Source organism: Thermobia domestica, chromosome 8, assembly GCF_964235325.1.
Source record: "Thermobia domestica chromosome 8, izTheDome1.hap1.1, whole genome shotgun sequence".
In the NCBI taxonomy this organism is placed as follows: Eukaryota; Metazoa; Arthropoda; class Insecta; order Zygentoma; family Lepismatidae; genus Thermobia; species Thermobia domestica.
The window spans coordinates 86,248,858-86,276,500 of NC_137461.1; the positions used below are offsets into that span (position 1 = coordinate 86,248,858).

The following is a 27,643-nucleotide window of genomic DNA, read 5'->3' on the forward strand; positions in this document are numbered from 1 at the left end:
AATAGTAGCGACACCAGTGGCGTATCGTGAATATCTCCAACGGGGGTCATCTGGAAAATTTGACATATAAACAGGGGTTGGTTGTGCCTCCATTGAAACAAGCGCACAATGGGAGAAACATCGAGAGGAAACACCCTAGCACCATCTGATTTTCACCTAGTAATGCGACCGTGTTGCTGCCAACGAGAAAGAAATATGTCAAGGTGTTTCCTCTCTACGTCCTTTCCTGTATTTTAAGGTTTAATACAATACAATTAAATATGTATCCTAATGTGCTTTTAATTTTGTTTGCTCTGGATGCCAAAATTTTCCTACATAATAATAATAATAATAATAATAATAATAATAATAATAATAATAATAATAATAATAATAATAATATCTTTAGTCGCAGGTAAACATGATGTGCTGGACAGAATACTGATTATATGTCAAAACGCTGACTAAACTAGTTTTTCTATCTTATATATAAAAGAGAACGTACAAATCCTTTGTTCCCTCACCACGCTAATACGGCTGAACCAATTTCTTTCATTTTTGGGGGGTTATTAGGATTTGGACCCTAGATGGTTTTTATCATATCACTTTAATTTTCAATTACCAGTGTCTTGAGATAATTGACCATTCAAGTGTCCATAACGTACAAATCCTTTGTTAGTTCATCATAGGTAAAAATAAACGTATTTATATGCAACCCGCATGACCGTGTCACTCGGCGGGTTAACATAAATGACAGGCGATATAATGTTAACATTTACTGCAATTCATATCACTTTAAAGCGAAAAAGTAAAAATTATCTAAGTAACAAAGTTTATTGCGTTCCGGGGTGACCGCAGCGAAGCGGGGCGGGTTAACATAAATGACAGGCGATATAATGTTAACATTTACTGTAATCTTCTATGGTTTTTATCATATCAGTTGAAAGCGAAAAAGTAAAAATTATCTAAGTAACAAAGTTTATTGCGTTCCGGGGTGACCGCAGCGAAGCGGGGTGAACGCTGCTAGTACTATATAAAATTTTTAACAGTGTGGAGCTGTGATTTCGTTGAATTTTAGGCCCTGCTAGTTTCAGAACTTAAAAGATTCATGTTCAGATATTGTAAATAACTTTTATAATGTAAAAAAAAAAGTGTAAGCTCTTCCATGTATTTGAACGTACCGTACAACTTTTATGTCTCTTTTTATTACCACTTGGATAATTGGACTTGATTCATTTGTGCTCTGAGCGACCCAATTGTATTATAATTCATTAGTTTTTAATCTATTGTACCGCCACACTTTTGCCCAAAAGCTGCTCGCAGCGCTCGAATTAGACCATTATATTTATTTCTTTGGCTAATATTTAGCAGAAAGGGTCCAGCAATTGTTTCTAAAATATGTTAAAAATTCGGTAATTTCTTTTCACATTAGGTTAGTTTAGGTTAGGTTAGGTTAGTTTTGGTGAGTTTGGGTTAGGTTAGGTTACTTTATGTTAGATTATGTTAGTGTAGGTGTCTAGCATAATTATCCAAAAATGATAGAATTTCGCTTATTCGTGCTTATATTAGGTTAATTTATGTTAGTGTAAGGCTAGCTTAGATTAGTTTAGGTTAGGTTAGGTTAGATTTGGTTACATTATGTTAGTTCTAAGTACTTGCATCATCCATTTCTCCTGTAAATTTTATGTTTTCTACGTGCTTCTGGACCTCTTCTGCTAAACATAACCCATTTCTATTATTATTATTATTATTATTATTATTATTATTATTATTATTATTATTATTATTATTATTATTATTATTATTATTATTATTATTATTATTGTTTAGAGTGATATAAAATGATCGACAAAAATTGATGATTTCTGAATTTAAACCGAAAATAAAACTAGTATATATATGGACATGACAAGACAAGAAATAATGTCATGATTCGTGGAATAGCATAGCGTGGAAAAAATATTGCTGGACATACAGTTACAGATGGTTATACGATTTTAAATAAACTCTATGACTTTGAAACGAATGTTAGGCAAAGGTAATTAAACCGCAAAAGCAAATTATTTCATATATTTTATGAAAGAGCATCACGCAAGCTATTCTACAAAATTAATGTTCTTTTTTTCAAAGAAGGAATTATATTCCGCAGACTGCCTTCATTTCTTTGATGTAGACCTCCTGAATATTCGTTTAGAGACTATAACGTTTTGATTACTATCGCTGGTATTTTGTCACCATCTTAAACGAAATACCACAACTTTGTATCCAAACGAAGTATTTGTGGCCCACGATCAGGAGGATGCCAGAGGTTTTCTCCCTGACAGAACTTAATTTCTTCCCGAGAGAAAAAATTTTCATTCTGGCAGGAATAACTTTTTCACCTTCTATATATTTTTTTTTCGAGTGGTCATGAAGATAGGAACAGCAAATAACTTTTATTTTGTGTAGCCAAACTAAAAAAAGCACTTTTGTTTTAGTTAAAACAATTTATGAAACATCTTGATTCTCAATCTTTTTATGGTCGTTTCACACATTTCTATTTCTTGAAATATTTATGTATTCATGCGGAAAAGACGACATTCCTTTTTTGCCAGCACCAAGTTAAAGAGATTAGAAGAGGGTGGCAAGGTCACAAAATATTTAAATCTGCAGTTCCTGGAGAGGTATCCTTGTTTGTGTACTGTGTCAGTGTCACAAGTGATTGGTGATTAACTACTTCTACCTAAAAGCCTCTATATATTTGTAACACGAAAATAATAATAATAATAATAATAATAATAATAATAATAATAATAATAATAATAATAATAATAATAATAATAATAATAATAATAATAATAATAATTGCTTGTATTAGAGTATAGTATAATATAGAGCATAATAGAACATTATACACACCAGGGGCAGATCCAGGGAGGGGCGGTCGGGGCGATCGCCTCCCCCAGAAGAGGAAACTTTCTTATTTCATATATAAATAAAACCCATCCCAGAGTTTGGAACTCTTAAAAGTAGCTCTAAGTAGCAGTATTACAACCCACCGCCATCCCAAGAAGTCCGTCCTGGATCCGCCCCTGATACACATAGGAATTGTACGCAATGAACACAGGTCTTAATCAATCCAATTAACCAATTTTTCATTTTATGTGTGTGAGTCAAAGTTCGGAGATATTACACAAGTTTAAAACACTGATATTCTTTTATGTATACCCTGTATATTTACGTTTCTTATTATTTATTAATGCCATGAGTCATCCTTCAACGCATGCTTCTAACAAAGATTATATGACTAGTGTAGGATATATTATTGAATGTCATTTTCAGATAAGTCGAATTATATATTGTATAATAGCTTACCGTTTACAGACTGATAAATTTTGATTTTCACGTGATTTGAGAATATCATATGTGTGCAAGAGCTCAATGTGATAAAAATCACAATTGATGTGTCTACTGAAAAATTTCCTGAAGCGGGAGAGAGGAGAGAGAATACAGTAAATCTTTGTGTACAACTAAATGTGTTGATGTATGCAATTCAAGATATCTTTACGATATTAAAAGTTTATCGGAGATAGAAAACTCCTCTTTCTTATCTTATATATAATTGATTCTCCACTATTAACAACATATCTTGGGACGAACATTTTCGATTATCATTTCATATCAATGCTCTATAGACACGCATCAAGATGTACGCAACCGAATTTTAGACTCTTACTCGTAATGTTACTTAGTTAAGTATAGCTTTCTCTCCAAATTAACTCATTTAAATGCTATAAAAAATTACTGACTGAATTCTTTTTCCTCAAAAACGGACATAACGGTTTGTATGTTTTGAGAGAATCTGCCGTTTACAGGTGAAAAAAAGGGATTTATATAATCTCGATATAACTTGCATTTCGAAATATTTTTAAAATACATTTTAAACTCCCAATTAGAAACATTTGATAAAGCAAAGGTTCTTTTTTGTTTTCGTAAATAATTTACCTGTATTATGCCAGTAAACATTTCATAAAACATTTTCTAACGTACAAATCGTATACGTTTTCTAATAAAACGTTCAATTAATGAAATGTTTCGCAAAACGTTTTCCATAAAGATTTCGACTATTAAACATTTAATAGGAAGCATTAAGGATTTGAATGAGTTGAATCTAATTACTCTTTCCACGAAACAGGTTTAATCCAAGCATTATTTTCATGAAACGAATTGAAACTATTTGTCTTTCTTTTATGAAATGGATTGAATGTAATCACTCTTTTTATGAAACGGGTTGAATCTAATTTCTCTTTTTATGAAATAGGTTGAATCTAATTTCTCTTTTCATGAAATAGGTTGAATCTAATTTCTCTTTTTATGAAATGGGTTGAATCTAATTGCTCTTTTCATGAAATTGATTGAAATTAATCCCTATATTCATGAAACGAGCTGAATTTAATTGTCTTTTTTTATGAAAGGGATTGAATGTAATCACTCTTTTTATGTAACGGGTTGAATCTAATTTCTCTTTTTATGTAACGGGTTGAATCTAATTTCTCTTTTTATGTAACGGGTTGAATCTAATTTCTCTTTTTATGTAACGGGTTGAATCTAATTTCTCTTTTTATGAAATTGGTTGAATCTAATTGCTCTTTTCATGAAAAGCTTTGAATTTAATTCCTAATTTCATTAAACGAGTTGAATCTAATTGCTCTTTTCATGGAATGAGTTAAATCTAATTACACTTTTCATGAAATGGGTTTAATCTAATGCTTTCAGGTACTAGGCCAAGCTCCTCCCCTATATATATATATATACATTTCTATTTGACCTCGTGAGCATGTTATATTAAACTGATAGATTGTCACCAAGATCCACACACTCTTAGCGTACCAAAGTATACACAATAACGCTTCGATACAATAGACTACCTTGATACAAGATGACTCTAAAAATACTTTATGCACTTGTAAATAATTGTTATTGATTGATTTATTGATTTACATGTACACCCTCTAAATTGAGTCAACTTTTGTGTTTTACCTCCTTATGCAAAGCCAAGGTTACAAAGAACAGATTCTACTATAAACGGTTCCTAATCATGATCAATGATTGAATCAGGTCCATGGACCATCATCCAAGGTCAATCTTTCCAGTATAGACCGTTCCCACCACACTATTTCGCCTTCAAGTTAACTAGAATACAGGACCACGCCACCAATTTACATCCTTTGTCAGCAGCGAATCCAATGTAGTGCGTTCGATGCTCTTGTTTCGAGAATCGAATCCAGAACCTCGTGTACCAAAGACGCTAGCCATTAGACTATCATCTAGGACTTCTTATTTATTGTATGAGTTCACACAGTGTATTTTTTAGGAGTGGAAGTAGATTAAAAATGTTAATTTCTTTTACGATCTTCATTTAATTATACATGAACTCTTAATTATCCCAATAGATGACTATCAGGATAAGTATGGAAAGCGAAAATAACGAGTACATGAACCTATTGTATCTGTGTGCCATCAGCAATGTATCAATCATAACGTACTCTTAGCGAAAGAGAGATTAAATATTTGAACTTGCAGAATCATCATTGTACTGTCATGTCAATTTTTTTCAGTTTTATCAGCAACAAACAAAATCGATTTTTTTTTTTTTTTTTAATGTTTGTAGTGGTTGTTCTGCATTGTGTTCTTATCGATTCAAATGTCTGTTCTCGCCAATGCAATACTGATAAACTCAATAGTCAGGAATGTGAGACTAAGGAAAAATAAATACGAATGCATTCAAGAAATCTACTGTACTAATTATACTGTACATTGTGCACTTTTTAAGGAAAGCAACATAAATTATAGGATTTGATTTTAGTCAAAATGTAATACTTGTAAAATGACGTTAGTCAGTTTGATTTGAAATTGTAGTACCTCACTAATCTATATAAATAAAAATGAAAGTTACTATGTTTGTGACTTAATAACTCTTGAACCACTCGACGGATCACGGCCAAACTTTCAACATAGATTAAATCTGGGCCTAGGGTGTTTTTTTTGTCATTTCACTTCGACGATGCCACTTAGGGAAGGGGAGGAGGAGAAGTGGGATATACAAAATAATCGAAAATGACATATATTAGTGTCTAATCCATAGTTTTCGGGGTTGCTGAGATGAACAGTGACACTTCCGATGTCATTTAAATCCAAATTCAGCCATGCAAGTTGGGGGAGGGGGAGAGGCGAGAGACACAAAAAGTGATCGAAAATGTCCGATATCAGAGAGCGCTCTAGTAATAGTAAAAAGTGACTGACTAACGAAACATATTACTAATATTTCTTATTTTAACCCCGCAAAGCGGGTAATTGACACTAGTAGTATTATATTCATATTATAAATATTTTATTAAGAATATTAACTTTGGAATAAATACTTCCTGTAGGAAATGAAGCTTAAAGCAAAATCTCGATACATTAAAATCTGCAAGACATTATGCATACTGAAACTTAAGAGAAAGAGGTCACACTTTACCATAAATAAATTATGGTAATAAATATCAATATTTTCACTACTAATTGTACGAGCGGCTTGGAAGAAGACAATGATAAGCGCCACTTCCGGTGAAATTAAGTTATTAGGTGGTACGGGTTGGGATCGAATCACAGAACAGTATGTAAGTAGTTTAATTTCATATATATAGACGTACTTGCAGCTGGTAAGGAAAGCTTGTTTGTATGTGTTATTGCATTGAATTGCATGAGAATGTTGAAACCTCTTTCCCAGTTTACTCGAAAGTTAGAAAATGTGACATACCATCACGTTCCCCCGAACCTCTTATATACTGTATATAGTTTTTACATAAAAACTATACAATATTTGTGTGTGTACGATAATGTTCATTATAATGACAATCTTGATATTGGTTTATTTTGATTGGATAAAGTTGAGCGACTCTTATCAGCACCAAGACTAAATGAAACGTGGACTGTAATAATACGTTCAAATTTTAAGGTGTTCCCACGGGAAATCGAACTCCAAATGCGTGCCCACTAGCAATTAGACTAGCGGCAAGGCCGTTTACTATTATTATTATTATTAATATTATTATTATTATTATTATTATTATTATTATTATTATTATTATTATTATTATTATTATTATTATTATTATTATTATTATTATTATTATTATTATAAGAGTTTAACACCCTTTTCTTATACTTAAGTGGTACGAAATGTGATAATGTAGTTTAGCATTTAGTCCCAACCACATGGTATCGTACTGAGGACAAGGATAGAATCCATAACTATGGTTCTCTCCAATAACGTGATTGTTCATGCTCCTAGTATGGAGTACATGCAATTAAATACTAAACGTGTTGAATACTGAATATACTTCAGCAATTCAACTCAATAATAACTCAATGGTATTATACGCACAAAGTACTCTGGACGATTTAATGGAATGGTGTGGGTAGTCACATCGCCTTTCGTGTCCATTATGTCTGAGATTGTAAACTTACTATAACTCATCTTCAGGATCTCTATCCCCATTCTACGTTTATCCCCACTTTTTTCTAATTTTAGTGAATAGTTTAAAGATACATCAAAAAATGTAGCAAGTAAGCCAGGTAGTATCTTTAAAAAAATCAATAAATGTTTCCGAACTTTTTCTTATAGACCAAAAATTTATGTATACATTTCATGACGTCACAATTGTCGTACATCCAGAATTCTGTACTACACGAAATGTTTTGAAACCAACTATTTGTTCATATAATAGCATTTTACAGATACTATCTTTGGATTATTTACCAAAATTCAAGAAAATGGAAGTGAGCGTGTCGAACACTCCTTAAATAGCTTTCTGAATGTCTCGCAATGCTGTAAAACAACGAATAAACTGCCTCCCCACCTTGTCTATATACTGTACATAACAATGTATGTATGTCCCAGTATAACTCTGTAACGTCTGGAGCAATTGTAACCAAAGTTGACACACACGCCACTTACAATCTGGAAAAAATAATGTAGGGGGTAAGACACCCCTAGCATCCCTAGGGAGGGAATGGGAAGAGGATTACGTGCAAAAGTAATAGAGAAAAGACAGATACTAGTATTGAATCCATGGTTTTTGGGGTCACTGAAATTTATAGTGACACTTCCAATTCTGTATGTCTAAGTTCAACCTCTATTGACATAGGGGATGAGACATGGTGGAAAATAAAATATCCAAAAATGAACCGGGATTAATGTCAAGTTCATGATTTTTAAGCTATGAATGAAATGCTAATTGATAACAGTCGCTAAGCTGATTCATAACTCCCGATGACATTTAAACTTAATTTTACTCGAATAAAACTATAGAACATTCTAGAAATTTTTAGAAACGATTGGAACTCCATAGTATCTTCTGCAAAATTACTTCAATTTTACACTATAGATAGAATTCATTCGTTTTCCTATCTAATAGAAGATTAGGAGAAACAATACGGGCAACGGCGGGAAGGGGTTCAAATTTTTCGCAAATAACAATTCAATAAACGTATGTTTCCCATGCGAAGAACTGACATTTCAGCTAGTACATATACCGTATAAGTGTGCAAAAACTATAATTTTTCCTACCTTTCCAGAAAACATCCTCATCGATCTCAGTAACAGACACAAGTCTTCCTTAAAAAACAGCCATTATTATACTTTAAAGAGTGTTGGTCCGCAATATATGGTAAAAGCTATTGACACACACATATATATGCCACACATACATACATATGAACTGTTCACATGTTAGTTTAAAACTGTTTCTTCCAATTTCCTCATTTATTTTTTGCGTTTACATAAAGTCACGCCGAGATTTTTAACTACTAATCCAGTTTTTTCTTCTTCCTTTGCAGATAACAACACTTTACACATGCTTTTAAGTCAGTGGACTGAATCGTGAGTGTAACGTTTATTCTTGGAGCACTAATAGCGTCTCTGAAGCGTTTTCTTGTTATAATTATAACTTATTTATTAAATTAGGAATTAAAATTTTAACAAAGTGTTTAATGGCTATTAAACAAACGAAGACACTAAACTTCACTATGGTTTGATATGTCTTTAATGCATACATATGTCACGAAACATGTAAATACGTTACATTCTTAAATAACATACTGAATAGAGGATAGAAATATCACGGCTAAAATTGAGGCTATAATTATAATGAAAGGTGCAACAGTGATATATAAATTGCAATTAAAAACTAGAACTTATAAAAGGCTAATATTAGTGATTTAATTCCTCAAGTGACGCGCTTTCGTTAGAGGCCAGCACGAGCCGGAATTTTTAGCCCGGGCCCGGCCCGGCCCGTGAGTTTATAATGTGAGGCCCGGCCCGTGTCCGAAATATGTTTTAGCCTTTAGGCCCGAGCTCGGCCCAAGCTCATATGATAATCAAATGAGCCCGAAATAAGCCCGAATTACAGAAACTTAGTAATTAACGCAAAATTGGATTTTATTTAATTAGAGGTTTAATTTTGTATTTTAAAAACTTACGTGATTCAGAAAGAATAACAAAATAAAGCTTATCGTTTACACTTACTAACTATATGAATTATTTAAAGAAAATGGTCATTTATAGAAATTCAGTCTCACTTAGCCTCGGTGCATAATTGTGGGACGTTAAACTAAATATTCTATTTCATTTCATTTATATAAATTCTCATGAAATGGAAACACGAAAACTTTAAATCTTTAAATAAAAATGTCAATATGTGTTCATTCTTACGCAAATAGATGTGTACTGGGCTCACTCAGATAGTCCTCAAAGCAATCATTGTCGATTGCTGTGAAGAAAGAAAATGGAGTTTATACTCTTGCTCCTCAAAAATAAGCTAAGCATGTTTATTTATGTTATTTTTAGTTTTTCTCTCCACTACACAGTTAGCTTTACTCTCAATTGCATAACGATAGATTTTTGGTGTGGGCATCTCAAGTTACAAATTTAGATGTACTTTAAAAGTTCTCCAGAAAGAACGGTCCGATAAATATCATTGTCCAATACATTTATAAAGTTAGGCCCGAAAAGGCCCGAGAAATATGGTTGTGTTTTTTAAAAAATTACGGCTCGAACCCGAACCCTACGGTTCTATGCTTTGTAGGCCTGAGCCTGTGCAGACCTCTATCTCTCGTACTAATGGGACTTACTTACCCATATGCTACAGTAGCTTAGTGGCAGAGAGTTCACTTCTTGTGTGTGGGGTCCCTGTTCGATTCCAGCTCGCGCCAAGTGATCTTTGTGGTGGACAACCACTGCGTGCACAGGCTTCCACGGAGTTCTCCTGTTTCCACCCACTTTATTCATTCCACCATTGCATTCATTTCTCATTGTCATCGTCTCCTTTAGCCTAGCCGGTATAACCTTTACGTACATATCATAGTATCTTCAAATGCACGAAAAAACCATCAAAAAATTTAGTAACATAATTCATACTATCAAGCTATCCAAAGCGCTGATAAAAATGATAAAAGAAGTGCAGTGTTGCTAATTCAGTACAGACTTACTTTATTCAAATGACACTACGTTAAGTTATTAGACCCCCTACATGTTCAGGATTCTGCATAATGGTGAACAAAATAGGAATGTCTAGCACAAAACGTTGTTGCAAACATTGGGAATAACATGAGGATTGCTCAAAAAAATTAATCCACTCATATACAATACATGAAAATAGCTGTTTGATATTGAAGAAATTACTTCTGAAGACGATAAGGTACACTAAAATGATGTGCGGTTGATCACTTACAAAAATATGTGGGTCGACTAAACAGATTGTGGTCTTGTATGATAAACTGAACTAAAGACAGGACTGAGGGAAGATAAATTATGTTCGGTCAGTCTAAGGGATAATCATAAGCCTTCAGACTGAAACTAAGAAATCAAAAAGTTCCGTTAAGAAGGTTAAGTATGGTTTGAAATAAATGCCATTACTCTAGTTCAGAAGCAGCAAATTTCATCTGAACATCTAATTTTCTATGCAGAGAGAACATTTTCTTCTTTCAATGACCCGTTAATATTACAGCTCTGGTGCATGAGGTCTTTGGTTCGATCCCAGCTCGTGCCAAGTGAGCTTTGTGCTGGACAAAGATTGTGTGCGTGGGTTTTCTCGGGGTTTTCTCGTTTCCTCCCACTTTCTTCATTTCACAATTTCATTCATTTCTCATCATCACCGTCTCCTTTAGCCTAGCCGGCATGGCATAAGCGTGGGACGTAAAACTTACAAATTTCAATTTCATTTTTTCAGTTAATATTACAAAATTAAGAAAAATAGCACTTATAAGCATATCTACCTCATTTCATGCTTACATCTTACAAGAATTCGTATGGTTAAAACTTCGTTGTCACAGAGGATGAGTGACCTATATTTAAAACCTATATAGGGCTATACAGGGCTATACTATTAAGATAGTGTAACTCTTGCAAAGAGCTATATTAGAAATATGTGCCAACTATATGTACGATTCAAATATTGACAAGGGGAAATTGTTTGACATAATCTACACTCGATTAGCAATTGTTGTCAACCTAGTATCAAGTTGTATTTTGTAAATGTCACTACGTTATTTTATTAAATATTTCAAATTTACATATCGACGAAAACCTACAATACCAAATTTAATATTCAGTATAGCAAACTTAGGACAATTACAGTAAGTAACACCCACATTTTGGAGGCTTATACAAAAGTAATGAAGAGTCATTCCACCTTAGATTGATCAATTTTCAAAAATCATCCCGGCAACCATCATAGATTTTCATGAAAAGTTGTACACGTAAGCTGAGTAGTATCAAGAGATAAAATACCGAGTTTAAAACCATTAATGTAAATAAAACAAAAGTTATAATAAGATTTCGGATAGTATCGGCCAGAAAATGTATGGTAAGTACCATCCCGGCATTTACCTGGTAGAATTGAGGAAGATCCTGGAAAACATCAGTCAAGACAGTCGGTCGCGAGACATGAACCCGCGGCGACCTCCCGAATGCCAATCCAACGCGCTCCCAAGTGCGCCATGACGACTTGGTGCATTGCATTACTGTTCGAGATTTAAATCAATTAGTTACGTTTTACAGATTCATAAATCCCACATACCTTGCAGTAACAAGATGTATCTGACATTTACAATATGATATGGTATTTGTGTATGCAAATATAGAAGTTCGTACGAGCTATCAGAATTGTGATACAGTGTTGCCAACTTCCGTACTTTTTCATTGTTTTTGCTTTTTTTTTCGCATTTTCATTGTTAAATGACAACAAAAGTAAGTGGCTTACAGTTTTCTTATTACCCTGTTTGAAAGTCGGCAAGGTGATGTATCCATGGAGTGGTAGAGGTTCTACCCACCTATTCTCTTCCTATTTTTTTCGCTTTGAAATTAATATATCAGTCACAATTTTGCTGGAAAACCATTCTGCTACTGTTAGTACAAACTTTGTGTTTAGTTCTATAAAATATGTAAATTTCACTTTGGTCATTCATAATGAGAAAGTTGTGAGACTGAAAACGTGCCGCGCGCAACATTGCTCATTTCAGCAAATATTGGGCCTACGCACTGTGGTGCATATCTTATTATAACTTTGGTTTTACTTACATTAATGGTTTTAAACCTGGTATTTTATCTCTTGATACTACCCAGCTTATGTGTACAACTTTTCATGAAAACCCATGATGGTCACTGGGAGGGGGTGGTTGAACTGAGGTGGAATGACTCTGACGTGAAATCTTTTAACGTCTGACGATTATGCCCTTAAGGCTAAGGGAGACGATGATTATGAAAGTGAGTGATGATGGAAGAGTTGGTGGAATGCGAGTGTAGGAGGGAGCGGGAGCACTCCGAGAAAATCCACGGACACGGTGTTGTCCACCACAACCTACTTGGCTGGAGATCGAACCAGGGACCCCACGCACAAGAGGTAAGCGCTCTACCACTGAGCCACCATGCTACAAGAGTAATAATGCGAGTGAGAAGAGCAGGGAAAATCACATCCAAAGTACTTCAGTGCCGAATAACTATTTATATGAACTTGATATGATATGACTTTTTCGAATAAACACGAATGAAGTTACAAGGGATTACAAATTTTACTTTTTTTTTTCAAAGAACTTAATTTCAAAAAACTATTTAGATAAGAATCACATTCAATCATATAGACAGATGGTTTTCAATAGACGTAAACATCAAAAAGTCGTTTACAACAATAAGATTCTAATATAGACCTCCTAGTGTTACGCTTGATTGTAATTTAACAATGATGTCAACGTACTACTTTTGTCAGTGATTCGCTGTAATTTTCAATGGAAAATTTTATAGTATGGTTGCTCTATTAGCAAAAATTGCTACCAAACTGTAAAATATACGTAGAAGATTCGAAAATTGGAATCAGGAGACCGCTTGAAAGTTTGATATTTTCCAAATTTATATCTCCCAATTCTTATATGAAAAACATGGATAAATCCATAATCTGCTTAGAATGACGTATTTGTGGAACATTTATAAAATTATTGTTATTCTTTGCTTCTAAAATATTATAGTATTTTTTATTTTATTTATTTATTTGTTTTTGTAGTTATAATTACAAGTTTTCGTAAATACTTAGATACGGTATATAATCAGCGTGTGTAAATTTGTCCGCAAGGAAATATTCCTGAGAAATCAAACATCAGCCTTATTTCAAATTTTGCTTAGAGGGAGGGGGAGCTAGGCTTTCCACCGGTATAATACGTGTTTTATATTTTTTAATTATTGTATTAATCAGTGTTCGAAATGGAAGAAAAGCAGAGGTGGTATGTTTTATCACAATTTTAACTTGACATACCGGCTATCTAAATGTTGAAATACAGTGACGGTATGTTGTCTAAAAGATTGCATTGCTATTTACATAATGACTGAAAACCCTCAGAGAGCTTCTCTTTAGTGACGGAGGGGGGGGGGACATGGAGAGACTTTGATCCTTCGCCAATTACTTTCTGGGAAAAAAAATATTTCCTTATATTGTATTATAGAGAATTATGCACGAAAATGCTAAAAAAATCGAGTTTTTATTTTGACAATTTCCTGCGGGAAAGCTCCCGGATCCCCACTCGAGTAAGGGGTATTACAAAACTCCGGAGGAATCGCCCCCACAGCAGGCAACCTCAAATACACTCATGCTCAAAACACGACATTTATATGAATTAAGACAAGACACACACATACATACGAAAGAAACTATTCAATATGGCACATCAACATATAAAACTACATGAACTTCTTTGAAGACATATCATTTTAAAAACAAAAGGTAGGGAAAAGATAACAAAAATATTGATGTTGTCAACTTAGAACTTACTTCTACATAAGAAATAAAATCTCTTTGCGTGCAAAGCTATTCGACAATTACTGTGCATAAAAAATGAAGTATTAAAGGTATTTACTTTCCACTTGTTGGACAGGTGAATCAATTTTGATTGACATGAAATGACGTAAATTGACGTACTTTCCATCTACTCTCCAGTAATGGTATGTCTTGATTACTGATATACCAGAGGCGGTATGCCTTCATCAATGAAAAACCAGAGGCGGTATGGCATACCCCCGCATACCGTCTCACTTTGACCACTGGTATTACTATTTCAGGCTGAGGGGAGTAAATTACCTCTGACCCTTCTTAATGACGCTCCTGATTTTGAAAAAAAAAAACAACTCAAATTTTGAGTTCGTTTGCGTTTATTAGAACTTAATATTTTACCCATTGCAAGACTTCATGTGATTATTTAATAATTTTAAGATTTAACCTCGATGTAATAGTATTATATCCTTGGTTTTCTTTCTCTTTTTTAAAGATTAGTTGTCAGTATCATAAAACAGTTAAAGGTTAATGACACTTTAAATTTTTATTTGATGACTTTTCGTTCTGTGCGTAGTATTCTCAAGTAAAAGTCTCATTAGAGACAGGAAAATGGTTCTCTATAATTGTGTGGGAGAATGGCTCCACTACAAAAAACATATTTATAGATATATATAACACTCGTGCAGTAGAGAGCGATGTAAACAAAAGCATGTGCGTTGAGAAAGCCATTGTTGGGTATTGACCTTTACTACGATTCTACTACTACTACTAAACTGTATTCTATGTTGCAGAAGAAATTGTATAATTCACATTATTTGTATATACAAATACTTTGTACATGCTATTATGACAAATGTTGCATAAAAATTTGCAAAAATGATACACACTGTTGAATTAAAAGGGGAAAAATCAACACCTAACCTTTATTCTGTTTGTTCCCAGATAATATGGGCGTATTTAGGGGGTCCGATCTCCCTCCCCGAAACTTGAAACTTTTGTAATTTTACATAACTTTAGGCGAAATTTACGTATTTTATATGTATTTCGTGCGGCAAGCTAGTTCTGAATCACCCGATTAAAAAATATATATATGTCCCTTGCAAATATCAATAACTTTTGTGGAAAAAAAAAGTGTCATGTTGATAAACGGGGAGTCACAGACTTGCGCACACTTATCTTCTTTATCAGCAAATGCCAGATAAGAGGTTGAGCCAGGATTGCGCACAGGATCAGGAATCGACGTTGCCAAATGATAAAAACAGAATTGTGCACAACATCTAATGAAGAAATGAAAATGAGATTTCTGCATGCTAAATCTGAAATACTAGTTATTCGTACTTGGAAGGGAAACACGACCACCTACTTTTATTTGTAAAGACAAATTTCAGGATATCAGGAATCAAAATTATTCTAAATGGTTCAATTGTAATATTTTTCGGCTTTCCCCAGTTTTCAAAATCTAACAGCAGGTCAATAATTTTGTAAAATTGCAAGTCCTATAGTAACTTCAGAAGCGTCTCGAAAACGAGACGACAATAGATTTTTATAACGAGACATTGTATATACTGTATATACAGTATATACACACACAGGGTGTTTCAGACAAAACGTCCAGTGCTTATAAATACAAAATGGCTGAGAACAAAAAGATGAAACAAAACTGAGATAGGAATGTGTCATAGGGAACATCACATGGACCCACAGAACCTACTTTTTGCGGCCATTTTGAAAACGGTGGCCGAAATCAAAAATTGTTTCCTACAAAAATTGTTTCGTTTTTCAAGGACTACCGAATGAGGTATGATTCAATACATGTTCCTATTTGAAAATTTGAAGTTGACCCTTGGGCCCCTTCAAGGATCGCCCCTGGGATCACCACAATAACCATGTGATGTGCCCTATGACAGTTTCCTATCTTAGTTTCTGTTTCATCTCTTCATTCTCAGCCGTTTCTGATTTATAAGCACTGGACGTTTTATCTGAAACACCCTGTATCAGGTCAATTGAGCCGGCTTGGCTGGGATGAGCCACCAACTCGGCTCAAGTGAGCCATCAGCTCCAGCCAGCTCCGTTGAAGCGAGTCCATCAACTTGGTTCGACTCAGCTCAAATGAGCCAATGACTCTACGAGCTCCTTCGTGGCTAAGCGGTTAGCGTATGCGTCTTTGGCATTTGAGACCCGGGTTCGATTCCTGGCTAGAGCTCGTGTAGTTTGGATTCCACGTTAATCAGTAGGTCCTGTCTCAGATAGCCTCGCTGATGAAAGGGACGTTAAACTCAAAATCAATCAACCAATAGCTCGAACCGGCTTGGTTGGGGTGAGTAGTCGGTTCGGTTCGGCTCGGTTGAGTGAGCTGTTGGCTCGTCTCACTTCTTGGTTCGGCTCGACAGTGAATGAGCTGTGAACCGAGCCGCTCGAGCCGTTGATGACTCTAAACCCGGGACGAACAGTTTTGAACATGTTTGGCAGGTGCCCTATAACTTTTAACAATTTTTAGCTGGAGCTCGAATACTTTCTCCTCCGGAACTCAAACCCAGAACCGCGTGACCGATGTCCCTGCCTTCTGAAGACTTCACGACGACCGAGATTGACAGTCAATTAGCTCTTACTATTCAGATACAAATCGCATATCTTTCAAAGATTATACACGGTGTTCATATAATAATAATAATAATAATAATAATAATAATAATAATAATAATAATAATAATAATAATAATAATAATAATAATAATAATAATAATAATAATAATAATAATAATAATAATAAAATTAATAATAATAAATGCAGTTGTGGTATCATTGATAATTATATTATCTATGTAGGATACTTTAAGGGAGTACTTGAAACTACACACAAGATTTAGGACGAATTGGCTCGTTTTGATTGGACTCGACTCGAAACTCGACCCAAATTCAAGTCGAGTTCTAGAGTCGAGCTCAAACATGTCAGTTTCGAGTTGAGTCGAGTTTGAAAGAAAACTCGCTCGAACTCGCTTGTGTCAATCACTAATAAAGATGTGAGGAATTGCAGAAAGCAATGTATAATTGTCGAAATAAATTAGCCCCTACTCGACCCATATGCACTTTCCAATCTATTAAGCAGATGGTAGAGATCCAAGATGTTATTACAGAAGAAAAGTCCGTTTTAGTGGATGCTGAGTCTCAAATAGTGGTTCATACTTGCCAGAGAAAGTAAAGCGGCATTGACTATGCTGTTTTGATTTGATTAACATTAAGTTAGTTTTTATTATTATTATTATTATTATTTTCATAATAATACAGGATAGCCCAAAAGTAGGTATACACCTCTGCATTGATCAAGTATAACATTCTAGTTTATGGGTTTATTTGCTTCGGGTCTTTCTAGCTTAAGATGTAAGTAAAAATACATTAAAAACAAATAATAAAGAAACTAAGCCTATCTGAAATATAACAATAAGAAAATATATAAAATGCAATGAGCCTGATCAAGGGTGCCCATGTTATGGTTTCCAAAGGGGGGCAAGTATAAGCAACGTACTAATGTAAAAATTCTATAAGTTTTCGATATTCCCAAGTACAATTTCCTCTTAGGGGGGGACGAGATCCCCACCTTGCTCCCCCGATGGTCGCCCTTGAGCCTGATCAGTACGGTACTGTATACCTACTTTTAGGAAACCTTGTAAACATCTAAGTTTGGCAACGTTGTAAAAAAAACTGTGCGCAAACTTGGATTTTTGGATCTTGATCTGTATAACTGAAAAGTGTGCGCAATCTTGGATCTCAAGTGTGCGCAATTCCGTTGCACCCGATAAACGTTGGTGTACTTTTTCCTTAATGCTTAAGAAACATTGTCTGGGATTGAAATAGGTTAACGATTGGGGATCAATTCGAAATTCAACCCCAATATTTTCATTTAAATGGAATAATTAACAATTAATACTAATTCTTAGTGTATACTTGTATTATACAAGGAGAAAGATGTGCCTTAATTTAAAAAAAAATCGATTTAAATTTTAAAAATCAAAAAATGACTAAAAAATCATGATTTTCTTCCAACCTGACAAACGACATCCTTTTTAGTGCCATTAATTTATTTTTCGATTTTCTGGAAAAGTACGCTTGATAATTTATCCTCAAACATTTCATTTTGTTCAACTGTATGTCATATATTGTTTGTCTCATCTTTGGACAATATTATATTGACTGTACGACAATAAATAAATAAATAAATAAATTTTAAAAGCCCTTCCTCATAGATCTAGTGGCAAGCGAGTGTCTTTGGTCCACTCATGGTTCCGAATTAGATTCCCAATACACAGAAAAAATCCGTTATCCGCACAGCGATATATTATACAAATATACGGAATCCTTATATTTACTACAGAAATCAGTACGGAGCATACGTTATCCATATGCTACATGCGCATTGCCCTTAGATGTTATATCATACCTTTGCAGGATGTCTGACATCTAACAGTCTTCCGTATATTCATATATCCTACGTATACGTATGTTATATACGTCAGCTATATGTTATGTACGTCTATCTGTATGTAAGATCCTGACCACCTATATACAGTTCTTTCGTTCGTACAGAAAGTATGTTTATTCAGAACACTTATAAGGAAAGTACGTACAAAATATACTTTTTCAGTTATACGTTTGCTGTACATTAAGTCCAAAAACTACAGGATTTACACATGTAACCTACATTTTCACGTATTCCACATACGTTTTTTCTCAGTGTGGGAAAAATAATAAATAATTTCACAATCATTTACTTTCATTAATTATCCATTTGCTTTAGCCTATAGGGCATAAACGTGGTACGTTAAACTAAAACAAATATTAAAATTGAAGAGTTATTCATAATTTTGGATTATATATAGGTATATATCATTAATCATACTGTACACTTTCGTCTTTGCTAGTGTCAAAATCTAAAACCTGAAGGGCATATTTCAGTATCATTTTCGCCTCAATAGATGGCGTGGTTCACGCACCGTATCAATTATTTTAGGTTTATGAAAAAAGTATTTTTTTTTTAACTATGCACGAAATTTTATACTAAAGGATATGATTTTGATCAGTTCAATTGTGTATAATCTTTAAATATTTTTTTTGTTATTCGCTAACAGTATTGGAGAATTTATCTCCTTTATCTTATTATTGAATTATTAATTAATAAATTAATTTCCCAATTCCTCTCAGTTTCAACTTATCAGTACGTGCTGCACATTTTTGTATTGTAATTAAGTAATGTGTTAACCAATACGAAAATTCTACAAAATATTTTACCGTTTAACCAAAACAAATGTCGGTAAGAGTTCGGCTCTTGGATCTAGCCTAGAAAGAGTTGACCAATTGGAACGAAACTTGAATTGCAGTTTTCGAGGGTCATGCCTCCGCCCCCTTTGTAGGTGCAAATGGAAAATTTTGTTTTTTTCGCGTTTCTATTGTAGGCTGAAGAGCTATGAATCCTGTAAAATTTTCGTTCCAATCGCTCAACTCCTTCTAGGTGAGACCCAAGAGCCGAACCATAGGATTTTATGGAGGAATATGCTCCCTCTGCTCCCTCCAAATAGAAATAGAAAACAATTTAAAAATTAGTTCTCTTCTCAGGACGTTATTCGGATTAAAATTTGTAAGTTTTGTCCCATTTGGACAATTTTTGAGAGTTATGACTCTCGTCCCCCCCCCCCCTTTTGTATGTGCAAATGGAAAATATTGTTTTTCGCGTTTTTATTGTAGGCTGAAGTGCGATTATTCCTGCAAGTTTCGTTCCAATCACTCAACTCCTCCAAAGCTAGATCTAAGAGTCGAACCCTTACCCAAATGTATATAGATGAGACATGTTGGTGGGTAGGTGTATATCCTCATGCGTAATTTTAGAGAAAATTGAGAAAATTGCTGTTGTATAATAACCAAGCCATCTATTTAACCAAGCCATCTATTTAACCAAGCCATGTATAATAACCATAAAAATTATACTGAAGTATGCTCTGACCAAGTTTTTCATTATGACAAGAAACACAGCAGTACACAGTGACTACTGAGATATAGTAGCCAATTATGATTAGACCGTAACTCTTAAATTTTAATATTTATTTAACTAAAATATTGTGTAAAACAATGAGGCTGTGTTAATCAATAGATCAAATTGAGCTCAATAAAATGGAATGCTTGACTGTAAATTCTGCCGCAGTGGCTCAGTGGTAGAGCGTTCACCTCTGGTGCTTGGTTCAATCTCAGTTCGTGCCAAGTGAGCTTTATGGCGGAGAAATACCGTGTGCGTGGGTTTTTTCGGGTTCTCCCGTTTCCTTCCACTTTTCTCATTTCACCATTTCATTCATTTCTCATAATCACTGCCTCCTTTAGCCTAGCCGGCATAATCGTGGGACGCAAATCTTAAAGATTTCATTTCTTATGTGTACTTTTTTGAGAAAACCGGGAACACATTATTTATTTATGTAATGTGTTTTAAAATGTTTTTAAATTAAAAAAAAATATAGTAAATTGATAATTGGCAGATTATACAGTTATCTGCTGCTGCTTGTCTCCTCCTAAACGTGATCCCTAACAGTGACACACATAATCCTTTAACAATCCCGGACATCCTAGGTCCTACTTGTAACTATGGTAGTGTATTATTTAGTTTTCAATCGTCCAGTGAAAATCAAAAGAAATTATTTTTGATTTCGCATGAATATTACATGATTTAAAGGTAATCATTACGGAGTATTGCCGAAAGAACACATTTGAAAAAAAAAAAAAAAAAGGTCTATTGAGAAACTTTCTCCAGTTTGTTTGGCCTAAATGTTCTGCTGGATGATGTTATTATACTTTCGTTTCTTTTGTCATACTCCACTTCTCTTTCTAGAGGTTGTTCCTTATGCTTCTTTTCTTCTTCTTTGTGATGGTCGACAAACAAGGAAGGAAAAAACGAAGATAAACAGCGTGAAAAGTGTTGGCAATGAATGATAGTATGACTGAATCTAAATTGAAGCACTAGTCAGTATTGGAACTGTGCGATATCTGAATTTTAACATCGAAAATACGGCAATGTCTAAAAAAATCAAAACATCGAAATATTAACATATACAAACAGTTAAAATATGTATTCATATGTTAATAAAAGAAAATTCTATATTGTGCGTTAGTGCTAAACTTAAAATGATATAAGCTTCATACATGAACAACAATCTTGATACACAACTTTAAAATGGATTTCCGTTCCTCAAATGTCAAGCATGCATCGGCCACTTTCTTTCACTAACATATCTTATACGTTACATGTTACAGCCATGAAAGTAACAACATCTGTTGGCGAAATATCAGGTTACATATTGTAGCGATAATTCAATTCAACTTCGAAAGTAATATGCAGATACCATCTACAAATTGTGTGGATTACATTTTTGACGGTAACTCCACTTACAGGTAGTTTTCTGATATGGAAATAAATTAAGATTAACCACGATGAATGTTAGTGGAATGACACAGAAGAAAAAACTGGAAATATTCGACATTCACACAATGTGTTTCAGAAAGCCTGTATAACCTCAGATCAAAATCATCATCCTGTGATTAGAAGTTAAAGTATCATCTCTCAATCATCACATCCATCATAATTGGGAGTGATAAAGAAACCAAGATTGTGATGAGAGGTTATAAATTGAGACGAGACGAAGACTGAACATATCAAGATTTAGCCGAGACGAGACCGAAACTGAAACAGACGTTCGTATTTCGAGACGGTACCAAGATTAGACCAAGTCCAGTCTCAAAAGGCTCGATCTCGTTTCGAATATTAACAGAAATTGCTGAAATTACTTTTTTTCACTCAAAATTTACTGCTTCTTACGTTTCATGTAAGATAGTGGAAGATTGCCCTTGGGTAGCAATCATATGCACATACACGGGAAAGGGGCCGCAGTGGTAGAGCGTTCACCTCCGGTGCTTGGGGTCCCGGGTTCAAACCCTGCTCCCGCCAAGTGAACTTTGTGATTGACAAACACCGTGTGCGTGGGCTTTCTCGGGGTTCTCCCGTTTCCTCCCACTTTCTTCATTCCCCATTATATTCATTTCTCATAATCACCGTCTCTTTTAGCCTAACCGGCATAACCATGGGACGTAAAACTTAAAGATTTCATTTCATTTTCATACACGGGAAAAAGAGGGCAAATGCCATCACGAAACAGTTGGTATCTAGGTAGCCCTATACCGAAAGTATTTTAAACAGCACATAATTTTGAGTTGAGATGCAGTATGTTTTATTCTCTTTAAAGTAATTTAAAAGAATCAAAGACCACTGTGCCAAAATATTCGGAAGTTTAATTTTGTGAAATAAATATATTAGGTTTTAACTTCCCAACGTTATTTTTCCACACGGCTTATAAATTTTCCTAAAAAAAAAAAAAAAAAATGTTTAAAAATCTCTTGTTGTTTTACTGCAATTGCTCATATAAATAGTACGAGTAGTGCTTAGCAACTTTGCTTTGAAACTGAGGATAAAATGTTAAGATTAGAAGAGTGTAGGAGCAGGAATTCCAGAATAGGACAGAGCAAAACCAGATTACACCAGAGAATTGGTTAGAGGTATCAAGATGTGAAGTAATGTAAATTGGTTGATTTATTGGATTGGAATTTACTAACATCTTCTTCAACACCGAGGCTATAAAAGACATGCAAATACAGTTTAATATTAAATCCGAATAGCCACGATGCATTCAAATCTTCCAGTGCTATCTCACCGAGAATCGAACCCAGGAAAGCTGTGTATCAAAGACTACAAAGTAATATATAGTACTGGAGTTTATTGATTAGAGTTGGTTGTCCTTTTTCGATACCTAGATTACATTATACAAGATATATTAATTAAAGTGGCATCTGAATCATTCGGGTTTCACGCAAGGATACACCCAATCGGGATTGAACCAACGAGCAAATGCTCACAAATCACGTCTGTTAGCAACTTAGCTATGGAATGAATATTAGGCCTACACTAGTTCTATAATCAAGAATGAACTTTAAAATATTAAATAGAGGAAATGTTTTGCTGTAATATTATATTACTGATACTTTTTTTTTAATTTCTCATAATTTATTTCGAGACTATCGAGACAAAATCGAGATTTCGCCCTCGAGACCGAGTTCGAAATAAGTATACGTTGATCCAGGCTGAGACAGCAATTTTCAACTTGATACGAGACCGAGACTGACTAGTGAGACCACTACTTGTCAACCGAGACTGTATTGTCTCATCTCGTCTCGTCTTGATACCACCCCTAATCAGAATAGAGAGTGATATACAGATTATTATATGGTCCACGACGTAGTAAAGTCCTATCATGTACACGTTAATAGTTATCAATGTTGCGATTAGTGGCGGGTCTTGAGGAAAATCACGCTGATAAAAATTGATGTTGGTTGACTATGTTCCAGAAAATTATGATTGAAAATGTGTTTATTTCCTAGCAATTGTCAGCCAGTGTATTTGTATCTGCCACGTATACCGAAAGAGAAAAATGTAAGACTTATTTATGGAGCTCGCTTTTTTCATTCCGTTATTTCATCTGTATTGTATTAGGGTTGTCGATGAGACAAGACGAGACAAGATTTTCGTAATGAGGTAGAACCCTTCCAATAAAAACGGAAACACTTCCCGAGACGAAATAGCCTCAACTCTTGTCTCGTAGATGGAAACCCTAACTGTATGAGTAAGTACCTACATCAAGATATGTAGGTACACTCGTATCTTTCCTTAAGTATACTCAGTGGAAGTTTTTAACTCTTACTTCTTCCTGACACTACAGTAGATCTATACATTGATTCTGACATCTCTAGCCCATGATCAAAATACATCTGAAGTAGAGGTGCCGCTCGCTAAACAGCGTTTCTTGAAAAGTCTTTTCTACTTTGGAAATTCTGGTTTAGAGGCAGGTTCTTGATAGTGATTTCTTTATTGTTGTTGTTCACAGTTTAGTGGAACTTAAAAAAAAAAAAAAAAACAGTGCATAAATTATTTTCATATTCACAAAATTTATGGAAAACTGTTGTATACCTTGGCGTGTTCGAGGTGTCCAAACTCGTGAGCTCGTATGAGCACGAATCCTATAAGTGAGTACGGAACCAGAATATGAGTCTGTACAAGCGCGAGTCTCATTGAGGATAGCATGCCCGGGCCTTTAGTAAGCGCGCGCCCAATGAAGTTAATGAGCGTAAGATCGAGATATCGCGAAACTCATTGTGGAGGGTAGCTCCCTCGTGGCTAAGCGGTTAGCGTACGCGCCTGTGGCGTGGGAGGCCCGGGTTCGATTCCCGGCGGGAGCTCATGTGGTTCGGATTCCACATTAATCAGTAGGTCCACGTCTCATATAGCCTCGCTGCTGAAAAGGACGCTAAACTAAAAATCAAATCAAATCATTGTGGAGGGTGAAACCGACCTTGAACAAGGGCAAGTCTAAAATTAGTGCAAGCTTCATTAAGATTAATGAATACAAGCTCCATTGAGGGTTGAGCTTGACGTCGAGTGAGCCCTGCTCGCAAAAGGGGTATCTCAACTTTGAAGGCGCAGCAACACCGGCAATCATTTAATGTACTTTCTAGCGAGAAAACACAAGGAATCAACCTTCAACTCGAGCGTGCGAGTTTTCTGATATCTATCCAATAAGCGAAATAGACACGTTGGCTATATGAATTCTATTCACATTTCTATTCTTTAAAAATTTCCTTGCAGTTCCAATTTTTTTCAGTTTTTGAGTTGGTATCTTTCTTTGTACTCCCAATTTCCCCTCGGACAACTGCTTAAAACTATCACTGGCGAGAATTGTCTTCTATGCCCTGATTTTCGGGAAGAAAAACAAAAATTAGAACAGTGGCGAAGCCTGTAATATGACACATGTGAGAGCAAGTGCTTTAATAACAGTTTATAAAGTGATTTTGTAATTAAAATTTCGCGTTGCAAATTTAGGAGGAGTGATAATGTTGAAAGCTGAACATTAGCATGAAAATGAAATCCATCAGTTAGAACGTTATACTATTTTATGACTTATGGATGTTACCTCGTCACAAAGAATTGCAAAATGTACTAAATGTGTCTAGGTAGCACTTACATTGTTTGGCCTCGTTTTGAAGAATTCTCGCCTTAATTGTTACAACACAATTGGTGAATTAAGGCACTTACCTCGATTATCTGTTCTTCTCTTTGTCTGCAATAATTCACAGCCATAAATCAAAAGAGATGTTACGAATCAAAATATGGACCTACTCAACCACACCATCTACTCTTCTTCGCATAAATTTATTTCATAACATGAGAAAAATCTCCAATGCGCATAAACTGTACTGTATTATATAGTCGAAACCAAATACAACATTCACCATTATAAAACTGTAGACACAATTCATTGGCTACTCTTTCTATACTGAAGTTATATAACAGGAAAACAAATCACTTTACCATATTCGTCTTTGAGTCCGTGTTAATTACGATTGTATATTTCAAGAAACAGGACAGCTACACATAATGAATTTATCTGAAGATCATCCATTGGCTTAATAGTATGTGAAATAAGTAATGTTGCTACTCCTACGCATTATAAATTTAAGTGCAATATTCTTGAACACAGTTATTTACGTATGTGTACAAACATCACCACTGCAAAGTAATGATAGGAAAGAACATTTTTTAACAATTTACACAATTCTATTTTCAGATATCCTTAATAAAGATTCCCATAAAAAAGTTACTTTATTTTTACTATATAATACAATTAGCGAACTGATAAGTTTGACCTTTATTACTTGATGTACATATATCTGTATCAGAAGGTCAATGTCATTGCTAGGACGTATTATCTAATATTGTCACAGATATCAATAAGCAAAACTTTATTATTAGTAGTATTTTTATTATTCCGCCAGTGACTAGCACCAAACGAAGAAAATCCGTTATACCCTATTGAAGCTATATATTTTCTCTCTCATTAATGTAAACTTGCAAGATTTCTTCCAGTGTCACGAATATTTTTTTATTTTATTTTCAGTTTAGCGTCCCTTTCAGTAGCGAGGCTATATGAGATGTGAACCTACAGGTTAATATGAGATCCGAACCACATGAGCTCCCGCCAAGAATCGAACCCGGATCTCCTACACCAAAGACGCATATGCTAACTGCTTGGTCATGAAAGAGCTCCAGTGTCGTGAAGAAAAGAAATCTTCAATATTTTATCTAGAAAAGTCATTATATCACATAATATTCACAAATTAGAAAATTTTCAATGCACAACACACTCTTGTATGTACTAAACGTTAAAAAAAATAGTTCTTAACCCTTCGAATATAAACCCAATATTATAAGATGTAATTATTTTTGTATAGTCCCACGCAGTACAACATATCCATGAGGTGTCCCAAAATTCAGGTACTTGTCCCGGAACATTTAGGCTCCCAGTAGGAACTTTAAGTGTAATGGAAATATCAACGATATTTATCTTGGAATTCAGTGAGATGTGTCTCTCTTACAGTAGAATATTATGATATCCTAAAATCATTCTATGTCTATCACGCAAAGAGCCTAAAAATGTTTTACAGAAATGTAGCAGGAAATCCGGTTTCTTATAGATTTCTACAGTTCGCGTTCATTGTCAAATATAGGACGCTTCTTGGACATCCTGATACAACGAGACTAGCGTTCCTTAGAGGCCATAGGACGTCTCTGTTTTATGGGTTCTTGAAATTCCAATATTTTTCTTTATTTACAGTTAGTATGCATGAAATAAAGTTGGGAAAAGAGATGGGCAACAGAGTCAAACTTAAAGCCGATTGGACAGATCGTTTCCAAACAGGACCCGCACAAAGGGGTGCCCGCGCTAGAGTGTAATCTACAGTACTTAGAGCTTGTCAAGTATCCACAACAACACTTTGTAATATATACGTAACACGAAATTTCATGTTTCACAGAGAAGAGCAGTGATAAGCATAATACAACAACACAACGCTCGTTGTGCTTTTAGGATTTAGGACACAACTAGTTTTTATTTCCTAAATCGGATTGTTTCTTAAGTTAAGAATTATAGTTACATTCTATAAGATTACTAAATCCCAAACATTTAACGAGTTCCGTTTTCACAGTGTGGAACTACGGTAGATGTCTCTATAACTCTTTATTGCAATAGAGAAATAAGATCAAAGATATAACTTGTTTCTCGCATGCTAGATTGATATTAAAAAGCCATTAATCGCTATCTGTTACCGTTTTTACCCTATAGAAAAGAATATTTAAATTAAAGGAATAAAATCAGAGATGAAACATATTTTTAATATTGAATTCATATCAA

At 34.5% G+C, this 27,643-nt stretch overlaps 1 protein-coding gene across 10 annotated transcripts in view; it reads right to left on the reverse strand.

Moving 5' to 3' along the window:
• Rbp (RIMS binding protein) overlaps positions 1 to 27,643 on the reverse strand; it is a 591,180-nt gene that overhangs the window by 375,247 nt on the left and 188,290 nt on the right. The window contains exon 1 of one of the 10 annotated variants that reach the window (XM_081768678.1): positions 25,489 to 25,548. The exons of the other annotated variants lie outside the window; for them this stretch is intronic. Within the exon in view, the coding sequence (XP_081624804.1) occupies positions 25,489 to 25,533 (45 nt within the window). The 5' untranslated portion in view covers positions 25,534 to 25,548. Of the gene's footprint in view, positions 1 to 25,488; positions 25,549 to 27,643 lie in introns of those variants that run through there. 10 annotated transcript variants of the gene reach the window in all.